A 23,351-nucleotide genomic window follows, 5' to 3' on the forward strand; every position below is an offset into this window, starting at 1 on the left:
ATGCTCTGATTGATTGTTTGATTCTCTGTCCTTAAACCTTCTGGTACTCACTGGGCTAGAACATTGAGTGAGGTGAAGAGGTTTGGTTGTAGAGGTGTCATTTATGTGTTTGGTGTCATTGTTGTGCCAGTATTCAATTGGGACATAGATGCCAGTGCTCAATTCTGACTGTATGCAAAGGAGTCCTGCATCTTCCCCTCCCTACCTATGCACCATGGAGCTTCAGTTATGAACTTCACTGCTTATGTAATAATAAATTCAGTTAGTTCCGTAGTCATGCTTGTGTAATACTTAAAAAATGTAATGTGTTGTGTTCCTGGACAGGGTGAGTTATACAACTTTGTTCAAATTGAAGGCCACTTGCATGCATATTTAGCCGAATAGAGATGCTGTTTGGATTTGGAATGCCTTATTGTTTTATTTGTAAGGCATAGTACATACAGTGTATTCATTAGATTTAGACCAAATGTCAATATTACCATGTGATGTGTTTCTCTTTACCAATTGGTTGTGACTTGTAACTTTCTTGTTCAGGCCGCAGTGACCATATAGTTTCTCTCTCTAAAAGGGTATAAAGTTTAACTAATTTTGGGACGAGGCAGATTTTTTTGTTGAACTCTCATAGAGGTATACTTTATTTCAAAACCTTATTTACTTGTTACTTAACGTTTTTAGGACTTCCTCTGGCCCTCTTAGGGAAAATACTCCATGATAATATTTCCTATCATTCTGGGCTTAGAATAATTTTTAGGTTCTCTCCTGCTTTTCTAAGCAGCCCTTATGACAAATGTTTCTTTGTTCTCGTGAACTTTATGCTGGACCATATTTGGTGGTGCTATTTATTAGGTTAGGACTAAGTTTCTGCTGCGAAATGATTTTTATGTTTGTGCTTTTTGAAAAGTTTGATATGATTTGACTTACCAATGCCTTTTGCCTGCTGCATGGATATTTTAAAATAACCCTTCATGGTTTGTACTTTGAAATCCTGTCTCCTGTGGCTTTTTCTGAATGGATTTTCTTTGGCCTCTGGTTAAATGATATGTTAAATGTAGGGCTTTCATCTGGAATAAACTCACACACAACCCTCATTGATAAATTGGCCCTTTTAATGCTGTAAAACGCCAACACTGTTGAAGGAAAAAGTCCAATAACAATTTGCTTCCACATTCTATATTTACAGGTTCATAGTGGAGGCTTTTTGGATACTTGTATTGTAACCTTAGTTTCTACTAAAAGATAGATATTATTTACTTGAATTTTGTTTTCTACTTTTCGATCTGCCAAGGGACTCTGGCATGAAGTGCGACTTGTGTAGCATGGTGTACTCTTTATTTATGCAGTTCCTTGTACGTGAAAGTTGACTTAAGATCCATTACCCGTGTATGTCGTACAATGTCAATGTAAGTCATTTAAGTGGCTGGAAAGTACTTGCAATGTAACCATATCAATACATTTTATGCCTTTGTTTGCTGAACTTAGTTTTTCACCTATTTTGCTTCCGATCCTTTGTTTTCACTTTGCTGCCGTAGGACTTCTTTTCCACTTCCTTCTTAGTATTCTTGCAGTTAGAGTTTGATAAAAAAGGTGGCACCTTCAAAGTACTCTTGTGTCCCAGCAACTGAGGAGTGAAGTAGTATTTTTCACTTACTAGACCATCTCATAAACCTCTGTAGTGAAACCCAGCTATTTTAAGGAACTGGAATAGAGCATTGCAGATCAAGTATAGCAATATATTTTCTGATTTCAGTTGTGGAGTTTTTAAAAGCACTTTTTTGTATTTGTTTTTCTTTCAGCGGAGGACACGGGAAAAGCTTATGAATGTGCTTTCATTGTGTGGTCCAGAATCTGGAATTCCCAAAAATCCATCCGTAAGTGCTCCAAACTTGCAACCGTGTTTTCTGTGAAGATTGAAAGTAGTTTTATAATTGCTTACACCTTCACTGTTAGAACATTGATCACATATTTAAGTTGTTTATTTCCTCCTTCATTATTAGGTCATTTTCTCGTCTAATGAGGACCTTGAAGTTGGAGACCAGCAGACTAGCCTCATTTCTACCACAGAGGAAATCATTCAAGAGGAAGAATCTGCAGTGGAAGATGCAGGCAGTGAACAACAGTTTGGAGTTTTTAAGGACTTCGACTTTTTAGATGTGGAACTCGAAGATGCAGAGGTGAGATCATGTAATTTTACATCACATTATTATCCTAAGGTTGTTTTTGTGGTAAGTGTGGACATCACATTAGGGTTTTATACCATAGGTCAGTATGGCAAACCATGTAGCTATGTGGCGGTTTCATAAATTAGCGCTTCATTGTTAGTCAGATGAGGTCATAATAGCAATTTTTCTGAACACCCTAAAACCTTTTTGATATGTCTACTTATACATATTTATGTACCATTATTTATATATTATATGTATTTTTATTTAATTAACATATGCTAACAGACACAATCACAGAGCAGTGTACAAAATATGTGCCAAAATGTTCAGCTGTCGCATAGCATATATATTAAACTGCATGTAATTTAAGTTACTTGGCAATTTAGGATACACTTACATAGGGAATTTCCCACAAAATATTTATCATGCATGCCATTCTTTATCGTTCTGATTATGAAATGCACTGGCCGTGTCCCAGAGCTATGATGGATATAGCCCCCGACTATGACCAAGTTAAGATGCCGCCGACCAATATTGTCTTCTCGAACATTGTGTTCTCTAGAAATTACAATGATCTCAAATTTTACTATGAAAACTATTATGCATCACAGAGGGCTGTAGAAAACCTATATTTTGGAGTGTTGTAACTACATTCTAGATCTGTGATGCCAAGTATTATGTGATAGTCTGCTCCTGCAAGTTTAGAAGTTCTTACCTCTTTAACCAGCTTGGTGGCTAGATTATTTTAGAGCGACCCAGGTATGCACGTCTGATATAGAAGGTTCAATGGGGAGTAAGAGTGTCTCCCACCATAAAAAATCCTCACCCTAAAATTATCAGATAAGTAAAATAAGCTGTATAAACTCAACTGTATTTGAGGGAGTATTTTGTGTCTAAAAGATATCTGAACTGTTCAAGTACGTAACAAAAATATTGAACTATCCTAGTTATGGATGAATGTTAATTTTCTGAGAAACACCATAAAGTGAGCAAAAATAAAAAAACGTAGTAAATCTGAGAGAGACTACTAGCCGCAGATTCCTTAACGTAGAATTATCCCCAGGCGTGAGACTGGATCTGGAAAAAAAATTTGCCACAGCATCCCTGCGCGCTTGGGGACAGCTCCACGTGACTCTGCCTTGACATCGTCTGCGTTTGTGACATCAGTGATGATACATAAGTCCCACCCCAGCACACCTACGTCCGTTTTTTTTCTTTTCTGCGTGCAACGCGGATCCGAATTGTGTCCTGGCCTACTCCGAGCCCTTCTATCCTTTTACACGCTTTGGCGTTAAGTGGAACAGTGTGCGAATGCCTTCGGGCTTCAAGACGTGTACCTCCTGTGCACGTCCCATGTCGGCGACGGACCATCACCCAATTTGCATGTGGTGGCTGGATGAGCACCACGACTCGGAGAGTTGTGACACCTGCCAGCACCTTAAGCCTAAGTCACAGCGGGAACGCCGGATGAAGTTGCTGTCGGGGCACTTTTCCAGGTCTGTGTCATCTCAGCGTCTGTCCCCTACCTCGGAAGCAAGGAGCCGCCGGTTTGGTCTGCGACATAGTCTTTCGCCACTGCCCCAAGGGCGTGGCTCACTGGCTGGTAGGTCCTTCAGTTCATCTTCGAGGCCCTGTCCTCCTTCCATGGTGGGCGCTAGCTCCCCCTGAAACATGTGCTCCCGCCTGTCGCCTTCCTACCCGCCGTTTCCCGGCGGAGAGGCCCAAATGACAGCCTACACTATAGTGCTGCAGGCTTCTTTGATCCTTCCGCCACCTCCTGAAACGTCAGCGAATCCCTTGCTTCGCGCGGGGGCTTCCGCGGAGTCGCCGGCGGCTCCAGCCCCGGAGGTTTCGGCTTCAGGTCTTAGGAGGGTGGTCGAGGTGTGGTCCTTTTGGGCTCCCCTCTACGGCGCCTGGCGTCACTGCCTCGCTCCAAATCCCTACGGGGCTCCCTCCTGTGGCGTCTCAAGAGATTGCCGGGATTCCGGGCTTGGCCTGAGTCCCTCTTCGTCCTCTGGGCAGGCGGCTGCCTCACCAGAGGTCGAGCCGGTGCCGTTTCGGCGCCAGGAGCCTTCCTCTCCGGTGGAGCCGCAGATAGAGGCAGGGACCTGGGGCGCTTTCCTGAGTCCCTCTCGCTTTTGACGTGGGCAGCTGCCCCGTCTGAGGCCGAGCCGGCGCCACTTCGCCACTTCTCCCTCGCCGTTTTGGTGCCAACCCCGCTCCATCCTCCTGGAGAGAACATGGTGGCAGAAGTCGACCCGGCGCCACGAGTACCTACTCCAGCGCCTATCGTCATCGATCAGGCGCCGGTGGCGGACTCCACGGAGCCGTGCTGGCATTGGATTCTTGATTCGTCCCCTGAGGTCTCTTCTTCTGCAGAGGTCTGCCAGCTGTTGGTGTGTTCCTCCCCGGAGACAGGGCGCCAAGTTGTTGCCTTTTTAAAGGCATCTTCCAGGAAGGGCACCTCACCGTCCCTACAGCCTAAATCCTCAAACCCTTCTTTTCGTGGCTCATGGTTAGATTTACCACCAGCCTCTCCGCCTTCCACTGGGGCTTCTCAGGTTCCCCATTCCTCTGTGGACCCACCACTATTTCGGGCTGGCCGCTTCCCCTTGGACATGTGGACGGGGGGCTCAGTTTGCAGCCGTCTCCAACGGAGGAATTACTTTCTCCTCTGCTGCGCCCTACAGAGGCTAGTCTGGGCTTTGTTCGGGCTATTTCCACAGCCGCTGGTTTTCCTCGGATGGGTGCACCGGTCACCCCGTTTCCTACAGACAACCTTTCGGAAGTTCTCCACCAGGGCTTCTTGTGGACGGGAGTTGTTCCTTCCCTTTGAAGCGTCACTCCACAATTCTCTTATGGGGGCTTGGGAGTGCCTTGCCACGGGTGATCCGGTGCTGCAGGCGCTTCTGCTTCATCACCGCCCTGCTCCGCATGACCCTGTCGGTCTTTCTTTCCACCCTTCTGCTCATGGCTGTCTTCTGCGGAATGACTTTCCATGTTTGCCTGTGGTGGTATTTCCTCCGTCTCGGGAGGTCCGGTGGTTGGATTCATGGGGAAGTAATGTTTTCGCTTTGACTAGCGCTGCCTTGCGGGCGCTTAACACTTTGTGTGTGTTGACCAGAGCTACTTCCAGTCTGTGGAGTCCCTTCTTTCTCATCTCTCTCATGAGGGTGGCCATGCTGATTAGCGGACCCATGTGTATTGGATGGCAGGGAGTTTGCCACATTTATTCTTCGTGCAGCCTTGGATGTTGCCGATGCTCTCGGCCGTGCTATGGTCACTTTGGTGGCTCTCCGTCGCCATGCTTAGCTACTTGATGCGGTTTATCCTGGAAATATCAGGGAACGTCTGGTTGACCTACCCCTTGACGGGGTCCTTCTGTTTAACACTCATGCAGACTCTGCCATTCAGCGTCTTCTGGGCCTCTGTCCTCCTCCTCCACCGTAGGCTGGTTTCTTGATCCTCTGGGACTTGCTGGGAGGTGTTATCCCACCTGCTCCTGTACTCTGATGTTTGGAGTGCCCATTACACTTTCTGTGATGGGTGCTGTGCCCTCGGGGTCCCTTGGTTGGCTCACTTCTTAGTTGGCTGTTGGTTCAACCCCCCATTTTTTGGCAAGTGGATACTTTTGGGCTGCTTTCTAAGCCTTCTGTGGTTTCTTCCACAGGTTTATAGTTTGTTTTCTGATGCAGGATTCTTCCCTAATAGTGGTTCCCATACTTTCTTGGGACGTGTCCTAGCCTAAGTGGGGTATTTGTAGATATTGGATAGCCCTGTCGTACACTGGGAGGGTGTGGACTCCTCCTTGCAGGTTCCTCGCCCTTCCTGGTGTTGCTGTATGCTGCTGGTGCGTTGTCTTGGGCAACTGCGGCGTTGTGCTGCTGTGTTTTTGCCCTTTGTCTGTCGTACGGCCTGGTTCTCTTGTCTGGTGTTCCAGAAGGTTTATTTTCCTGTGTTGACTGCTTGGTTCGTCCTACTTGTTTCTTCTTTTGTTTTCTGTCTGGTTGCTTCCTGGCGCACAGCTGTGCCTGCCTGGACGTTGTGGTCTGGACGTTTAGTTTAATGGCACTTTTCAGCGTCCAGCTGCGCTGCCTGTTCTTCTGGTCGACGGCCAGGGACCTTAGAGTGGGGCCTGTCGCCCCTGTTTCTTGTTTTGCGGGAGCCTTGTGGGACTATGTATTTCTTTTCCCACCTGCCTTATTGCCTGTTGACTTTCAGCTGGGATGGATTCGGCTGCCCTCTCCATTGGGTGTGTTCCCGGTGAAGGGCTCTTGTCCTAGTTTCTACTCTTCTCCTTGGAGTCTCTGGCTTGCTCTACTTACTTGGTACTCCTCTGCGTTGCCTGTACCTGGGGCTTCCAGTGGAGATCCCTGGTACATTGGCTGCTGGCCTCCTTTTGTATTGCCTGTACCTGGGGCTTCCGGTGGAGGTCCCTGGTACATTGCCTGCTGGCCTTCTTTCATATTGCCCTTCCTTCTCCTGCTTGGTTAGGGCTGGGCTGCCTTTTGTCGTTATGTCACATACCCTGTGGGGCGGTGTTCTCCGCAATGCTGAGGTTCTAGTCTGCTTGGGAGTGGGAGACTGGGCTATTTTCCCTGTCCATGTGGCTCATCCCCTGTTGGGAGGACTGGGCTATTTTCCCTGTCCTGGGTATTGTCGCCTATTGGGGTCATGGGTTCGCCTTAGCTGGAGAGGTCCTCTCGCAGACCCTCTCTCCCCTGGGGTATGGCTAGGGTATGTATTCTACATTAAGGAATCTGCAGCTAGTAGTCTCTATCAGATGTACGAGTTACTTACCTTCGGTAACGATGTATCTGGTAGAGACAATTCTAGCCACAGATTCCTTCACGACCTGCCCTTCCTCCCAGTTTCTGTGAGGACCCTTCTTGGTCTTCTGCATTCGCCTGCCTGAAGGCGGCTGTCCTCTGCAAGTGCCCTTTTCTTACTCCCTTCCTAGGGGGATGCTTGCCTTGTTGTTGCTCCATTCCTTCCTTTTTGGTGATTGGGTGATGAATTCCTGGGTACCTCTGCGCCCCTGCACCTTGGTTTCCAATGTGGGGTTCGCTCGTGCTCTGCTTCCTAGTGTGTCTTGCACATCTGACTCTCGCAGTCCTTGGGGTTGAGGTCCCTTGGCTGGGCCTCGACTCTCAGTTCTTTTTAGGAGATCCTTCCTGCTGGCGCTGTCTGGGGGTGAATTGTTGTTGCTCTTACGTTCTTGCCCTGGAACCCTTCTTTGTTCTGGGCGGTGGTTGCAGACTTCTTCGTCTGTTGCTCATTCTTTCACATGCTTCCTGCCCTTGGGGAGGCTGTTGTATTTGTCTGCAGGCTTGCTTTTAGTAGCTGCGCTCTGTTTTTTCATTCCGTGACTTGGTGCCATAGTGCCTGGCACTATTCTGGATGGTGCTTCTGTTCCTCACCATGTGTTTCTTCCCCTTCTGTTTAGCTGGGTTTTCGCACACTGTTCCAGTATTCTCACAGTTTTGTTTTTGATGGCTCAGCGTTGTGGCGCGGAAAAGTTCTCAGAAGAATGGCGCGCCGAGGTGGGACTTATGTATCCTCGCAGACGTCACGAACGCAGACGACGTCAGGGCAAAGTCACGTGGTGCCATCCCCTCAGCACGCAGGGATGCTGTGGCAAAAAAAGTTTTCCGGGTCCAGTCTCAAACCTGGGGATAATTCTACGTTTAGGAATCCGCGGCTAAAATCGTCTCTACCAGATACATCGTTTGCAAAGGTAAGTAACTCGTACATCTGGGAGTTCAAAATTACCTCCGACACCATATAGATTATCAAGGTGGAGTTAAATTGTTTAGAAGTTATATTGGAATCCTGACACCAACATGTGTACCTTGTTATGAGTCATGATTTATACAACCTCCATCAGTCCAATGGATTTTATCTGTGGAGGCATATGGCTAATGTTCATACTGTAATTTAACATCCTGCAGCAAGAGATCTTCCAGCATGAACTTAGAAAGATGACATTTAAATTGCAGCTTTTGTTCTGGTAGATTTCTCAGACCACAACATTGATACCTGTAGATTAATCCCAGGTGCCAGTCAGGATCCCACGGGCACCAATAGGTGATGCCTTTGGGCTCATCAACATCTTTGCGCTGCCCCGTAGTTTAAAGCGGAGCTACATAAATACATAGATGCACGCTGCCTTCAGTTCTTGTATTTCCATGCTCTTCAACATTGATCTGAAGCTCTACTCCCAACTTCACCAGTTTTGCCAATACCTTAATTCCACATAGACTATGTGGTGAGGAAAATGTCTCCCCTTTGTTACTGCAGAAAGCAGATGTTGGTCATGCACCTTCATTACTTTTTTGTTTGTGGTACGAACTCAAAGATGTGTGGAAAATGATACTTGATAAGCCCAATATCGATCAGAAAGCGGTTAGCGAAATACAATAGGCGGTCAGTTTCAAAACAATGATCCCTCTCCAATTCTGAGGGCTGTTCCTGCTCCAGATCATTGGGCTGCTCCCACAGTAGAATCCCAGACTCTGGGCCTGATTAGTATCTTGGTGGATGGGATACTCCATGACAAATGTGACGGATATCCCGTCCACCGTATTACAAGTTTCTTAGGATATAATGGATCTTGTAATACAGTGGACGGGATATCTGAAAGAGACTGTAGTTATAGATTCCTTGCCTTTAGAATTACCCCCATGTGTGAAACTGAATCCGGAGATTTTTTCTTTAGCATTACCCCTGCGCGTTGGTAGGTGGCTTCAGTCGACTTTGCATTAGTCGTTGGCGTCGTGGTCCCCGGAATGACTTTGCGGTGTCTATTAGTCTATTTCATCCCCGCGCGTAATGACATCACTTCTTTCTTTTTCTGTTGCAGCCTACTAAGATCTGGAGAGAGCTTACCCATTTAGTCACTTTTGACTAATCTATTTTGACGCCTTTGAGTCTTCGACTCCTGGTGTACGAGGGGTGTCTCTTCACTTGACCGGATACAAGCCTTTTGACTCCTGTCTCAAGCTGATGTCTGTCATGCCTCTGGCGCCTGAAGCGCGCCCACGACTCGAAGGCGTGCTCCGACTATCTGAAAGAGACACGTTAGTGATAGATTCCTTACCTTAGAATATCCCCAGGCGTCAGACTGGATCCGGAAATATTTGCGTAGCAGTACCCTTGCGCGGCGGCAGGCGTCGTCTGCGGGTCCGTCGTCGGCGTCGTGGGCACCGTGATGACATCGTCGGAGTACTTAGACGCCGCCTCCGCGTGCTGACGTCAGTTCTTCTTTTTTCCGCGCCAGCCAGCGCAGATCTGGAAAAAGCAGTTCCCTAGTCATTTTTTGACTAACTTTTTGGATCTTTTGATCTATTTCGAAGTCTTCACGACTCCGACGGTGCCGTTAGGGATGCCCGGCTTCAAGCACCGCGGCGACTGCGAACGCCTCATGTCGGTTACGGATCCGCACCGACTGTGCCTGACGTGTTTGGGCGTCGACCATGACGACGAGGCCTGCCCCGACTGTCGGGCCCTCTCGAGGAAGGCCAGGCGGGAGCGGTCCCGCAGGCGACTCGAGATCCGCCAGTCGGCCCCGCGCCGTGTGAGGTCCCGGTCCCACGGGAGGTCGAGGGACAGGTCGCGGGGGCGGAGCCGTCATAGCTCCGGGAGTCGGCGCCACTCCTCCGGGTCCAAGTCGTCAGGTAAGAAGCATAAGAAGTCGAAGAGACATCATCGCTTTTCCGACTCCCCCCGACGCTCGCGCGATGCGGCCGGGGGTTCGGGTGACACCGCCCACGCGGCTCCTCAGGAGTCGCGGGCGCTGCGTTCGGCTCCATACCCCCCGGTCCCTGGGCTGAACGCGACGCCGGAGGAGATAGAGCACTTCCTCATGGCCATGAGGTCCCTTTCTTCTCCGACAGGTTCCGCGGCGCCTTCGGGCCCAGCGAACCCGTCTGGGGGCCCTAGTGGGTCGGGGGCTGCGACCCCGACGCCGTCTGGTGCTTCGGCCTCGACGCCGCCTGCGTCTTCGGCGCCGCAGGGCCCCACGATCCCGACGCCGCCGCTGCCCTCGGGCTCGGCGCCGCAGGGTTCAGCGGTCCCGGCGTCGTCGGTGCCTTCGGGCCCGACGCCGCAGGGTGCCGTTCGGCCCTTGTCGGGCGCTGGAACGTCCCCGGTGGACCTTACGACCCCCCCGGGATCGGTCCGTGTGGTGTCCCCTCCGGCGTCGGCCTCGGCCGACGCCGTCCCCAATACCTCCTCTCTATGGGTTCCGGCGTCGGGACGGCGCCTGTCGGCGCCGTTCGGGGATTTCCATCCCTATGAACCATCCTCATTCACTAACGACCCTGAGTCTCAGGAGATGGGGGAAGAGGAGGATTGGGAGGGGTCTGAGGACCCTCTGACAAGGGAATGTCAGTCTAACATGGACTGGACAGGAGACCTTGGGGAGGCCAGTGGCCTGGACACCTCTCCAGACACTGGATTCGTCTCTCCTCCTTCCGTCGCTTCGGAGGAGGGCGCGACATATAGTGTGGTGTTGATGAGGGCTGCTAAGGCATTGGGCCTTGAGCTCCCCGTCGCGGCCGTGAGGACTAACCTCCTCACTGAGGTCCTTAAGCCGCAGTCATGCTCCATGGAGCCTATGCTGCCGTTTAATGAGGCCTTGTTGGACATTCTTTTGGGCACTTGGTCCAGGCCCGCTACAGGTTCGCCTGTAGATAGGAACGTGGCCAGACGCCACCGCCCGGCTCCGGGCGACCCATGTTTCCTGTCCACCCACCCCACCCCCGAGAGTCTGGTTATCCAGGCCTCTAACTCCCAGACCGCCTTCCCGTCGGCTCCCCCTGATCGGGAATCCAAGAGGTACGAGGCCTTTGGCAAAAAGGTTTTCTCGTCCCTTAGCTTAGGACTGCGGTCTTCCAACACCGCATGCCTCTTGGGCCGTTACACCCATTCTATATGGGAAACGGTGGCGGAATTGCTGCCAGAGTGTCCGTTGGAGGTACGGGCCAAACTCGGCCAAGCCCTAGTGGAGGGCCGGGACGCAGCGAAGTATTCGATCAGGTGCGGACTGGATACAACTGACTCCCTGGGCAGAGCGATGGCTACGACGGTGGCGATTCGACGCCACGCCTGGCTCAGATCCGCCAACTTCTCGGCTGATGTCCAGAATACCCTCATGGACATGCCGTTCGATGGCCGTCGCCTCTTTGGCGACAAGGCAGACCACGCGCTTGAGCGCTTTAAGGACTCCAGGGCTACGGCCAAGTCCTTGGGCCTCTCGGCCCCGCGCCAGCAAGTGGGTGCCTTTTGCTCCTTTCGTGACCAAGGAAGGGGCGTCCCCACGCGTGCCGCCAGCCACTCGCCGCAAACTGTCGTCCAGCGCGGCGGCGGCCGTGGAAACCGCCGTGGAGGCGGTCGGGGAGGCAAGCGGAGCCAGTCCACACCTGCCCCCGCAGCATCCGCCTCTAAACCCTCCTAGTCCGTGCTTTTCGGCCCATGTGACGCCAGTGGGGGGCAGGGTTCGCCATCACCACTCTCACTGGCGCACAGTCACTTCGGACAGGTGGGTGCTGCAGATCGTCCGAAGGGGCTACTCCCTCCCCTTCGAGACGACCCCTCAAGCCATGCCACCGCAACACCACCGCGTATCGGGGGATCATTTGCGGCTCCTGCAGGAGGAAGGTTCGGCCCTCTTGGCCAAGGGGGCCATCGAGCGCGTTCCTGGGCCAGAAGTAGGTCATGGTTGCTACTCCCACTACTTCCTGGTACCCAAGAAGGGCAAAGGGGGCCTACGCCCTATCTTGGATCTGAGGAACGTCAACGGCTTCCTCCGGAAGGAGAAGTTCAAAATGCTGACCTTGGCTCAGGTCTTGGCTGCCCTAGACCCAGGAGACTGGATGGTAGCGTTGGACTTGCAGGACGCATATTTCCACATCCCCGTCCTGCCGGCCCACCGACGTTACCTGCGGTTCACGGTAGGACACGAGCACTTTCAGTTTACCGTGCTCCCCTTCGGCCTTACCAGCGCCCCACGGGTGTTCACGAAAGTGATGGCGGTGGTCGCAGCTCACCTGCGCAGGTTAGGGGTGTCAGTCTTCCCCTACCTAGACGACTGGTTGTTGAAGGCGGGCCCGCCCCAGGCAGTCGTCAGCCACCTCCAGACAACGGCGGATCTCCTGCACCTGCTGGGATTTTCCATCAATGTGCCGAAGTCACACCTGTGTCCCTCTCAGAAGCTCCTTTTCATCGGAGCGGTTCTCGACTCGGCGCAGTTTCGGGTTTACCCGCCCGAACAGCGGGTCCGGGATATACAGGCTCTGATTCCGGTCTTTCGGCCGTTATCCCAGGTTTCGGTCAGGTTGACGCTGCGGCTTCTGGGGCTGATGGCCTCCTGCATCCTTCTGGTGCATCAATCATCACGGGCTCTGCAGTGGGACCTGAAGTTTCAGTGGGCCCAGCACCGGGGCGACCTGTCCGGCCATGTCCTGATCTCTGTGGCAGGGGCGCACTATTGATTCAATGTGCTTCCCTTCGGCTTCCACTCAGCCCCTTGGGTTTTCACCAAGTGACTTGCTCCTGTGGCAGCATACCTATGTATAAAAGGCCTGCAGATCTGCCCTTATCTTGACGATTGGTTAATGAAGGCTCCTTCTCTTCATCTAGGGCTGACAGGGAATTATCAAAAATCTGTTCTCATACCTTCACAATGGATAACGTTTCTCGTAGCAACATTGGATACCCTCTAAAACAAGGCATTCTTATCCACAGAAAGGCCTCCTAAACCTTGAACTGCACATGACTTACAGCATTTAGATCGCCGCATCTTACCACGGTTTCCTTGCTTATCGCATTGAACGGCTCAACAAACACAAAAGAAGACTGGATCTGGAAAAAATTTCTTCAACAGTATCACTGCACGTTGGTAGGTGGCGTCGGCTGACTCCGCGTTAATCATTGGCGTCGTGATCACCGGAATGAAGTTGCGGTATCTACTTAGACGCCGTCTCTGCGCGCTGACGTCAGTTCTCTCATTTTTTGCGCAAGCCAGCGCAGATCCTGAGAGAGCGGTACATCTAGTCACTTTTTGATTCTCTTTTTTCAAATTTTTGTCGACGTCTTTTCGAGTTGTTTGAGTCCTGGTGCACAGGGATGTCGCATCGGTGGACCAGCTTCAAGCGTTGTGGCTCCTTCCAAAGGCTGATGTCAGTGACATACCCCCATCTCGTGTGCCTCTGGTGTCTGGAGCATGACCACGACCCGAAGGTGTGCTCAGACAGCCAGCCATGGCCCTGAAGTCTTTGCAGGAGCTGTCCCGAAAGCTTCTGGATGCCTGGCAGTGAGCTCCACGCTGCTCGAGGTCGTGGTTGAGAGGTAGGTCGCGGGACCGGTCGCGGAGCTATCACCACCCATCCTCGTTGAAGTCTTCTTCAGGTATGTCAAAGCACAAAATAAGGCAAAGAAGCACCGTTGCTCTTAGCATTCTCCCTGTCCGTCGCCCGATGCAACGTCGGATGCGGAAGGTAGTCTTCCGGCCCCGCCTGTGGAGCATGTTGGGTTGACTCCAAGCATCCCCCTCCCACCCCCCATTCCCTGGAGCCGGAATGACCCCCGCCCACCTTCGTACTTTTTACAAAGCCCTACACTCCATCTTTGTGCAGCCCGACTCCTCCTTCGGGCCCCACGGACTCGGCTGGGGGCTGTAGGCCTTCAATGCCGGCGACTTCGGTTTTGGCACCGCAGGGCCCCCAGGGATCCATGCCTAGATCCGGATCATCATCGGTGGATCTTACGACACCTCCGGCGCCGCATCCATTGGCAACACCTCCGCCCCCCACAACGCCGGTTGTGTCCCCAACCAAGGTCGACCCCAGCCTCCCCATTGATGTGGGCACAGAGTCAGACCGACGCCATCCGGTACTTTTGTAACCCTGTTTTCCCCTGATGTTCCCTATCTCCCTGAGTGGCTACCAGAGGAGGGTAAGGAGGACATGGAAGGGTTTGTGGACCCTCTGGCAGACCAGTTACAAGAACCGGACTGGAAAGAGGAGTTTGGTGAGGCCAGTGGTCTGGACAATTCTCCAGACCGTGGCATCCCTTCTCCCTCTACCGTGTCTACGGAGGAGGGAACCTCATACGCAGTGGTGTTGCGTAGGGCGGCTGAGGCCTTGGGCCTTGAGTCACCTACGGTGGCAGTCAGGACCAACCTCCTGACTGAGGTGCTTCAACTGGCAGCTGCCTCTTGGGAGTCCCTGCTGCCATTTAATGAGGCCCTTTTAGACATGTAAATGTATTTGAGCTTGTAAAGCGCACTGCTACCCGTAGGTTTCCTGGCGCTGTATAACGCTGGGGAACCCGTCCTGGCTTTCCCTGTGAGATGGTCCCTATTGGGTACCCCCAAGGTGAAGCCAGGCATCCCCAGCGTTGATGGGGCCATTTGTGGAGATTAAGCAAGCTATTGCCCAGAGTTGCTGAGCGGGACCCATGGTTAGAGTGGCACCGAAGACGAGATTTATCAAACCCGCTGACATTGGCCCAACACCCTGCCGCGTCGGGAATTGAACCCTGGTCCCGGGCCGACCTCTGCTTCTTGGTCTGCCGCCTCTAACCAGTGAGCCACACTACTCAACAAGGCATCCTCCTGGGCGCTTGGCACAAGCCCAGCACAGGGGCTCCTGCGGATAGAATGATTACCCAACGCTACCGCCAGGCCCCAGGCGACCCCATTTTCCTCTCCCAACACTCTACCCCTGAGAGCTTAGTGGTCCAAGCCTCGACGTCCAAGGGCGCATTCCCTATTGCTCCACCTGATGGGGAATCCAAGAAGGTGGACTATTTGGAGAAAGAGGTTTTCTTCCGCCAGCTTAGGACTGCGGTCGCTGAATACCTCATGTCTCTTGGGCCATTACTCCCATTCTGTGTAGTACACGGTCGTGCAGGTGCTGCCACAGTGCCCGAAGGAGGCCCGGGCCGTACTCGCCCGTGCGGTTGCGGAAGGGAGACATGCAGCCAAGTTCGCCTCAAGATGTAGACTGGATACTGCTGACTCGCTAGGCAGGACAATTTCAACGTTGGTAGCCCTGCGATGCTACGCCTGGCTGAGGTCCACTGGCTTCTTGAGTGATTTTCAAGCAACACTTTAGGACATGCCCTTTGATGGCCGTCGCTTGTCTGGCGACAAAGCGGACAACGTGCTAGAGCACTTTAAGGATTCCAGTGCTACGGACAGATCTTTGTGCCTTGCTCCTACCTCTTGCCCCACGCAGTCTGCTTTTCGCCCCTTTCATGGCTACGGGAGGGGTGCCCCGCCACATCCCGCCTAGAGCCACTGGCCTGCTCAAGCTTTCCAGCCTCTGCGCGGCCAGGGACAAGGGACCCAGCGTCGTGGGTTTGGGGGCTAGCGGTCGGCAGGATCCGCTATCACCTCCCCCAATGGCAAACCATCACATCTGAGAGGAGTGTTTTGATGATTGTCCGAAGGTGCTACTCCCTCCTCTTCGAGACTACCCCTCCAACCATGCCACCGCAATCTCATCGCATGTTGGAAGATCACTTGGCCCTTCTCCGTCAGGAAGTTACATCTCTCTTGGCCAAGAGTGCCATAGAGCGCGTTCTTGTGCCAGAAGTAGGTTGTGGTGGTTATTCCCACTACTTCTTGGTACCCAAGAAGGACAAAGGCCTGCATCCTATCTTGGATCTCAGGAACGTCAACCGCTTTCTCCGAAAGGATAAGTTCAAAATGTTGACAGGTTCTCAAGTCTCGTCTGCCCTCGACCCTGGAGACTTGATGGTAGCGTTGGACTTGCAGGATGTGTATTTTCACATCCCCGTCATGCCTGCCCACTGGTGTTACCTAATGTTCATGGTAGGCCATGAGCATTTTCAGTTCACCGTGCTCCCATTTGGCCTTACCAGCGCCCCTCGGGTGTTGCGAAAGTGATGGCGTTGGTCGCAGCTCATCTGCGCAGATTAATTGTTCCAGTCTTCCCCTATCTCGGCAACTGGCTGTTGAAGGCGATCTCGCCCTACGCTGTTTTTATACTACGGCGGACTTCCTGCATTCGCTGGGGTTAACCATCAACGAAGCCGAAGTCACACCTGATTTCCTCTCCGAAGCTCCTTTTCATTTGGGCTGTTCTGGACATAGCGCAGTTTCAGACCTATCCTCCCAAGCAGCGAGTCCAGGGAATTCAGGCTAAGACTCCGATCAGCATCTATCCCGGATTTCAGTCAATCAATCAATCAATCAGAACATTTGAAAAACGCACTACACACCCTCGAGGTTCTCAAGGTGCTGGGGGGTGGGGGAGATAGCTGCTAATGTTCAAATAGCCAGGTCTTGAGTAGCCTACTGAAGGTTAGAAGGTCCTGGGTTTGCCGTAGGAGGATGTTGAGGGTGTTCCAGGACTTGGCGGCGAAGTGGGAAAATGATCTGCCGCCGGTGGTCGCTCTTCAGATGCAAGGAACGGTGGCGAGCGCGAAGTCGGCAGAGCAGAGCTGGCGGTTCGGGGTGTAGAAGGTGAGTAGTCTGTTGAGGTATGCCGGTCCGTTGTTATGGAGTGCCTTATGTGCGTGGGCGAGGAGTTTGAAGGTGATCCTCTTGTATTTTGGAAGCCAGTGCAGGTCTCTCAGGTAGGTGTGTTGTGGCTGTGGCGAGGAATGTCGAGAATCAGGGGTGTAGAGACGTTCTGTATGCATTGTAGTCGTTTCAGGAGTTTGGCCGAGGCCTCAGCGTAGAGGAAGTTTCCATAGTCCAGCCTGCTGCTGACGAGGGCCTAGGTTACTGTTTTTCTTGTCTCGGTGGGGATCCACCTGTAGATCTTGCGGAGCATGCAGAGGGTATTGAAGCAGGAGGATGAGATGGCGTTGACTTGCTTGGCCATGAAGAGTGTGGAGTCTAGGATGAACCACAGATTGTGTTCGTGGTCGGTGGGTGTTGGTGCTGCTCCCAGTGCAGTCGGCTACCAGGAGACGTCCCAGGCTGAGGGAGTGGAGCCTAGGATGAGGACCTCCGTTTTGTCAGAGTTCAGCTTCAGATAGTTGTTCTTCATCCAGTCGGCGACGGCTTTAATACCTCCGTGGAGGTTGGTTTTGGCAGTGAGGGGGTCCTTGGTGAGGGAGATTATCAGCTGGGTGTCGCCGGCGTAAGAGATGATGTTGAGGCAGTGCAGTTGGGTGACGTGGGCAAGTGGTGCCATGTAGATGTTGAACAATGTCGGGCTGAGGGATGACCCTTGGGGTACGCCGCAGACTATCTCGGAGGCTTCGGAATGGAAAGGGGGGAGGCGGACTCTTTGGGTTCTGCCGGAGAGGAAGGAGGTGGTCCATTCCAGAGCCTTGCTCGGATCCCTGCGTTGTGGAGGCGTGTGCCATGGGTGCGTGGCAGACAGTGTCTAAGGCGGCTGACCAGTCCAGGAGGATGATGGCCGCGGTTTCGCCATTGTCCAGCAGGGCCCTGATGTTATCGGTGGCGGCGAGGAGGGCTGTTTCGGTTGTGGTTGCTGTGGAACCTGGATTGGGATGGGTCCAGGATGATGTTCTCCTCGAGGTAGCGAGTCAGCTGTCTGTTGACGTTTTTCTAGATGACCTTCGCCGGGAACGAGAGCAGGAAGAAGGGCCGAAAGTTCTTGAGGTCCCTCGGATCCGCCTTGGATTTCTTGAATAAGGCGTTTATCACGGCGTGCTTCCAGCTCTCCGGGAAGGTCGCGGTCTCGAAGGAGATGTTGATGGCCTTGCGGATATGGGGTGCGATGGTGGCGCTAGCTTTGTTGAAGAGATGTGGTGTGGGCATGGGTCTCATGGAAAGCCAGAAGGGATGGTGTTCATGATTTTGATGATGTTGTCGTCGTTTGTGTTGGTCTAGGTGAGCAAGGGGAAGATGTGGGTGGTGTCCGTGTGGTCTGAGGTGTTGGTGGCTGTTGGGGTGGTCAGGTTGTTGAAGCTGTCGTGGATGTCTGCAATCTTGCGATGGAAGAAGGTGGCAAGGGAGCTGCACAGGTCTTGCGATGGTGGTGATGACGTTGGGGTTTGGAGGTAGGGTTGGAGAGTTCCTTCACAATGTTGAAGAGCTTTTTGCTGTTGTGTGCGTTGTTATCGAGACGGTCCTTGAAAGAGGCCCTTTTGGCGGCCCTGATGAGGTGATGGTGTCTGCGGATGGCGTTCTTGTGGGCTGTGTGGCTGTCCATTGTCTGTTTGCGGTGCTATTTCTTCTCTAGTTTTCGGCAGGTTTGCTTGGAAGCCTGGAGGTCCGCGGTGAACCAGCTGGCTTTCTTGTTGGTGCGTCTGTTGGAGGGTTTCTTGATCGCGGCAAAAGTGTTGGTGCAGTTGTCGATCCAACGCCTGAGGTTGCGGGTGACGGTGGGGTCGGCGGATAGGTTTCGGGCGAGGGTGGTGTTTAGCTGGTCTTTGGTGATTTTGCTCCATCTGCGGCAGGGGATCTGTTGAGTGCGGTGGTGTGTGGTGGGTTTCCGGAAGGTGAAGTGGATGCAGCGATGGTCGGTTCAGTGGAGTTCAGTGGTATGGCTGAAGGTAACCTTGGAGCTTGCGGAAAAATTGGGGTCAAGCGTTTGGCCGGCGGAGTGGGTGGGTGTTGTGAAGAGCTGTCTGAGACCAAGGTTGGCGAGGTTGTCAATCAGGGTGGTGGAGTTGGTGGTGGTGTTGTTTTCGAGGTGGAAGTTCAGGTCTCCGAGGAGGATGCAGTCTGTGGAGGAAAGGGCGTGCGTCCTGACTAAGTTGGTGATGGAGTCGCTGAACTAAGTCCGGAGTCCGGGGCGGGGGGGGGTCTGTAGATAAGTTCCCCTGAGGGTGTTGTTGGAATCAGTGTGGATCTGGAAGTGTAGGTGTTCGGCGGTGCTGAGGGTGTCGTCGGTGCTGGTTATGAGGGTGTTCTTTTGGACGATGGCGATACCACCTCCTACTCTGTTGGTGCGGTCTCTGCGGTTGATCTTGTAGCCGTCCAGGATGGCTATGGCGATGTCTGATGCCAAGGAGGCATCAGATATCTTGTTCCGGACTTAAAGTTGGTGAAGGGTTTTTACTTCCCTGGTCCGATCACTCACTCATTAGTTTCACCCTTCCCATAAATATTGGTCAATTGGACCATTTACCCATGTCTCAAGCAGTCCCTGTAGAGCCTGGAGTAAAGTGGACAAAACTGCCCTTCGAACCAAACTGGCTTGTTCCGTTCCCTTAAGTTCGGCTAATGTGGACAATGCAGTTAATAACTATAACAACTGGTTATCCGACGCCATTAGCATAGCAGTTCCTATTAAGCGTATCTCCGGCAACCGGGCGGCGCCATCTGCTCCCTGGTTTTCGGATCTCCTTCGTAAGGAGAAACAGAAGTGCCGCCGTGTGGAACGGCTTGCGTCTGAACTATCATGACTCCGATAAACAGAGTTATAAGACCTCACTCAGGTCCTACAAAGCATTAGTAATTGCAGAGAAAAGTAAATACTTTAAAGCCCAGATTGACTCAGCTAAATACTCTTCTAAAGAGTTATTTACAGTTATAAATAAATTAACAGTCCCTAAGGCTCTGAATAAACTGGGCAGTCAACAATTTGTGGATGACATGGCGTCCAAAAGTATTCGACATTGTCCATTATTTTAAAGATGCTTAAGCGCTCAGCCAGCTTCTAATATGTAGGCGATAGTTGCCGACACAAGCAGATTCCTAGAGTTTTCCCCTGTGTCAATTGACACAGTGAGTCACTACATTCTGGCTTCTAAATCGGGCTCTCCTTTGGATCCCTGCTTGTCAGGTTTTTTGATAAAGCTGTTAGACCTGGTGAGTCCTGTGTTGACAGACATCTTTAATAAGCTGTTTTCCTCAGGAACTTTTCCCACCATTTGGAAGGAGACTTCAGTTCTCCCGCTTCTCAAAAAACCCTCTTTAGATGCTTCCATGACTTCAAACTATCGCCCCATTGCACGCCTTCCTCTTCCAGCCAAAATTGTGGACAAGATTATGAACATCCGACTGTCCCAGTTCATTGATGACAACGGGCTGTTGGACCACTCTCAGTTTTACTTCCGCAAGGAACACAGTACCGAGACGGCCCTCATTAAGGTGACCGAAGAAATTAGAGCAGTCATGGATGGTGGTGGCATAGCGGCATTAATATTACTTGACCTCTCTGCCGCATTTGACACAGTAGATCATACTCTCCTGACTCGCCGACTAAAAACTCTTGGTGTGGATGGCATGGTGTTGGCCTTGCTGTCCTCCTTTTTGCAGGAGAGGAGATCAACGGTGTCACTTGACGGGTTTAATTCGGAACCCTATGTTCTGCCTTGTGGGGTTCCGCAGGGTAGTTCATTAAGCCCCCTGCTGTTCAACGTCTATGTTACTGAGCTTGCATCTCTTGTCAGGGACTACGGCTTCTCATTAACATCATATGCAGATGACTTGCAGATTGTGGTTGCAGCTCATAAGAAACAGAGCTCCCCTGCTGGGTAGTTTTATAACTGCATGGCCGCCATTAACATCTGGATGAGCAGTCACTGCCTTAAATTAAATTCTGAGAAGACGGAAGTTTTGATTTTTGGCAACTTGCAACCTTCCTGGAGTAAAATCTGGTGGCCTGTGGAAATGGGTCACCCGCCCGTCCCTACGGCAAAGACAAAAATCCTGGGCATTTTAATAGACAATAGGCTTACGTTTATTCCTCAAACAAATGCCATTGTGTCTGCCTCTCACTTCCTGATAAAAAAATCAGGAAGGTACTTCCCTATATTCTGGAGGAAACCAGGAAAGTCTTCATCACTTCTCTGATACATTCCAAGTTGGATTACTGCAACGGGCTGTATTTGAACGCCCAAACGCAGTGCCTGAGAACTTCAGGCTGTCCAAAACTCGACGGTTCGTTTACTGCTGAGTCTACTCCGGCACAAATCTATCTCAGAAGAGATTCTGAAGCTTCATTGGCTCCCAGTGATGTAGCGTATCAAATTTAAAGCACTCTGTGTGGCTTTTAAAGCTTTGACACAGAAGGGTCCACTGTTCATGAGGGAGCTCTTTGCTTGGTATCAGCCAGGCAGATCTCTCCGTTCCTCAGGGGCAAAATTCCTTGCAGTGCCATAGATTCGAACTCTGCATTGGGGAGGACAGACTTTCCAACACGGCACATCTAAGTTGTGGAACCTGCTGCCACCAGAAATTAGGAAGGCTAGCTCTCTTATGGGCTTTAGAAAAAATCTGAAAACCTGGTTGTTTCAGTGAGGGGGCTGGCGGGGTGTCTGTTCATGGTTCTAGCGCCGAGACACCATTTTTGGTTTTCGGGCGCTTTATACATTTTATTATCATTATCATCATCCAGATCTTTGTCAGGAAGGCTACGTCCAGGGAGGATGTGTCTAGCAGATCCCAGAGTTCCACGGCGTGTTTGCATGCGGAGCAAGTGTTCAGTAGTGCATCTGAGGTAGTTGCGTCTTGTCACAGTGAGTGGTTTGGAGGCTCGGCTTGTGCGCTCATCCGGTGTTGAGTGCGTGGAGGGTGTATGCGTCGTAGCGGCGTCGGGTGTCGTGACGTTCAGGGGGCCAAGGCAGCGGTGGGAAAACTGGTGAGGCAGGGGCACCTGGGTTTACAGAAGGCAAAACAGGGGGCTCATAGAAAAAGCGAGGGAGGCAATACACAGGGCAGCAAATAAAATAGAGCAGTAGGACAAGAATGCAACAGTACCTGCCTACCGAGGCAGAGGGACCTCGAACCTGCGGCAGCGGCGGTTATTAGCAGCAGAGACACTCCGTCCCACGGGTGGAGCTGTGCGGTGTGGGAGAGCGACCTGCCTGAAGATAGGTTCAGAATGACTCTGAGGCTGCTGGGCCTCATGACCTCCTGCTGGTGGTCTAGGCCAGGTGGCATATGCGGACTCTGCAGTGGGACCTGAAGTTCCAGTGGGCACAGCAACAGGGGAAGCATCCGGATTGCGTCCAGATCTTGGAGGGCACTGTAAACCAATGACAGTGGTGTTGAACGAACCAGGAATGGGACAACATCAGATCCCTCTCCCTTCCCCAACCAGAGTTCACAGTGGTGACAGATGCATCACTTCTGGGGTGGGGCAGCCACATGGGAGAGGCAGGGATCAGAGGCCTCTGGTCGCCGGCAGAGTCCGGGCTCCACATCAACCTTCTGGAGCTTTGGGCGATCCGTCTTGCACTGAAGGTATTCCTTCCTCCTCTCAAAGGGAGAGTAGTGCAGGTGGTCACGGACAACACCACTGCCCTGCAGTACTGCAAGAAACAAGTTGGGTGAGGTCATGGCAGGAGGCACTTCGTCTCGGCAAGTGGCTAGAACATCAGGGCATGTCCCTGGTGGTTTAACACCTGGCAGGTTCTCTGAACGCCAGGGCAGACAAACTCAGCCGCCGGTGCATGATGGATCACGAATGGCGTCTTGACTAGGAGGTGGTGCAAAGTTTTTTTTCAGCAGTGGTGAGAGCCTTGGTTAGATCTATTTGCCACCCAGTTCTGCGGGTTAGAATTTCTAAGGCTGCACTCGCTAGGCGACGCTTTTTGTCGCGAGTGAAGTTGCAGTCTACTGTACGCCTTTTCGCCTATACCATATCTGCCCAGAGTGCTGAAGAAGATCAAGCGCGACCGGGCCCAAGCCATTTTTGTGGCTCTGGACTGGAAACCAAGAGTCCGGTATCCCAAGCTCTTGAACATGGCCATTGAGCCTCCGATCAGACTGCCCCTTCAGGAGGATCTTCAGTCTCAGCAGTAGGGGACGGTTCACCACCCGAACCTGTCCAGCTTCCACCTCCTTTGCTTGAAGACTGAGGAGCGACAGTTGACAGCTTTCGACCTTCCTCCCGAAGTCTGTAATGTTACCTTGACAGACAGTCGTCCCTCCACCAAAACAGTGTACTCCTGTAGATGGAACAAATTTGTGGCATGGTGTACAGCAAAGGCTGTGGATCCCCTTTCTGGCCATCTTTCAGAGGTTCTCCTCTTCGTTCTTTCTTTGGCCCAGCAGGGCACTCTCAAAGGCTATCTTTCGGCCATTTCAGCCTTCCTTCGGCTGCCTGACCAGCCTTCTCTTTTCAAGTCCCCTATTGTAAATCGCTTCCTTAAGGGCATTACTCACTTGTTTCCTACAACCCCTTTCATAATGCCCCAGTGGGATTTGAAACTGGTTTTCACCTACCTTATTTGCGCTCTTTTTGAGCCGCTAAATGACTGTCCTCTCAGACTTCTGACTCTTAAAAC

General features: G+C 51.9%; 1 protein-coding gene across 11 annotated transcripts in view; it reads left to right on the forward strand.

Annotated features, from left to right (window-relative positions):
- The window catches only part of FRYL (FRY like transcription coactivator), a 2,483,143-nt gene that overhangs the window by 2,142,824 nt on the left and 316,968 nt on the right, over positions 1-23,351 (forward strand). For all 11 annotated transcript variants that reach the window (XM_086962669.1, XM_086962670.1, XM_086962671.1 and 8 more), the window contains 2 exons: positions 1,794-1,868; positions 1,995-2,171. In XM_086962669.1, coding sequence (XP_086818795.1) covers positions 1,794-1,868; positions 1,995-2,171 — 252 coding nt within the window. The remainder of the gene's footprint in view (positions 1-1,793; positions 1,869-1,994; positions 2,172-23,351) is intronic.

Source organism: Lissotriton vulgaris, chromosome 3_1, assembly GCF_964263255.1.
Source record: "Lissotriton vulgaris chromosome 3_1, aLisVul1.2, whole genome shotgun sequence".
NCBI classification, from domain to species: domain Eukaryota; kingdom Metazoa; phylum Chordata; class Amphibia; order Caudata; family Salamandridae; genus Lissotriton; species Lissotriton vulgaris.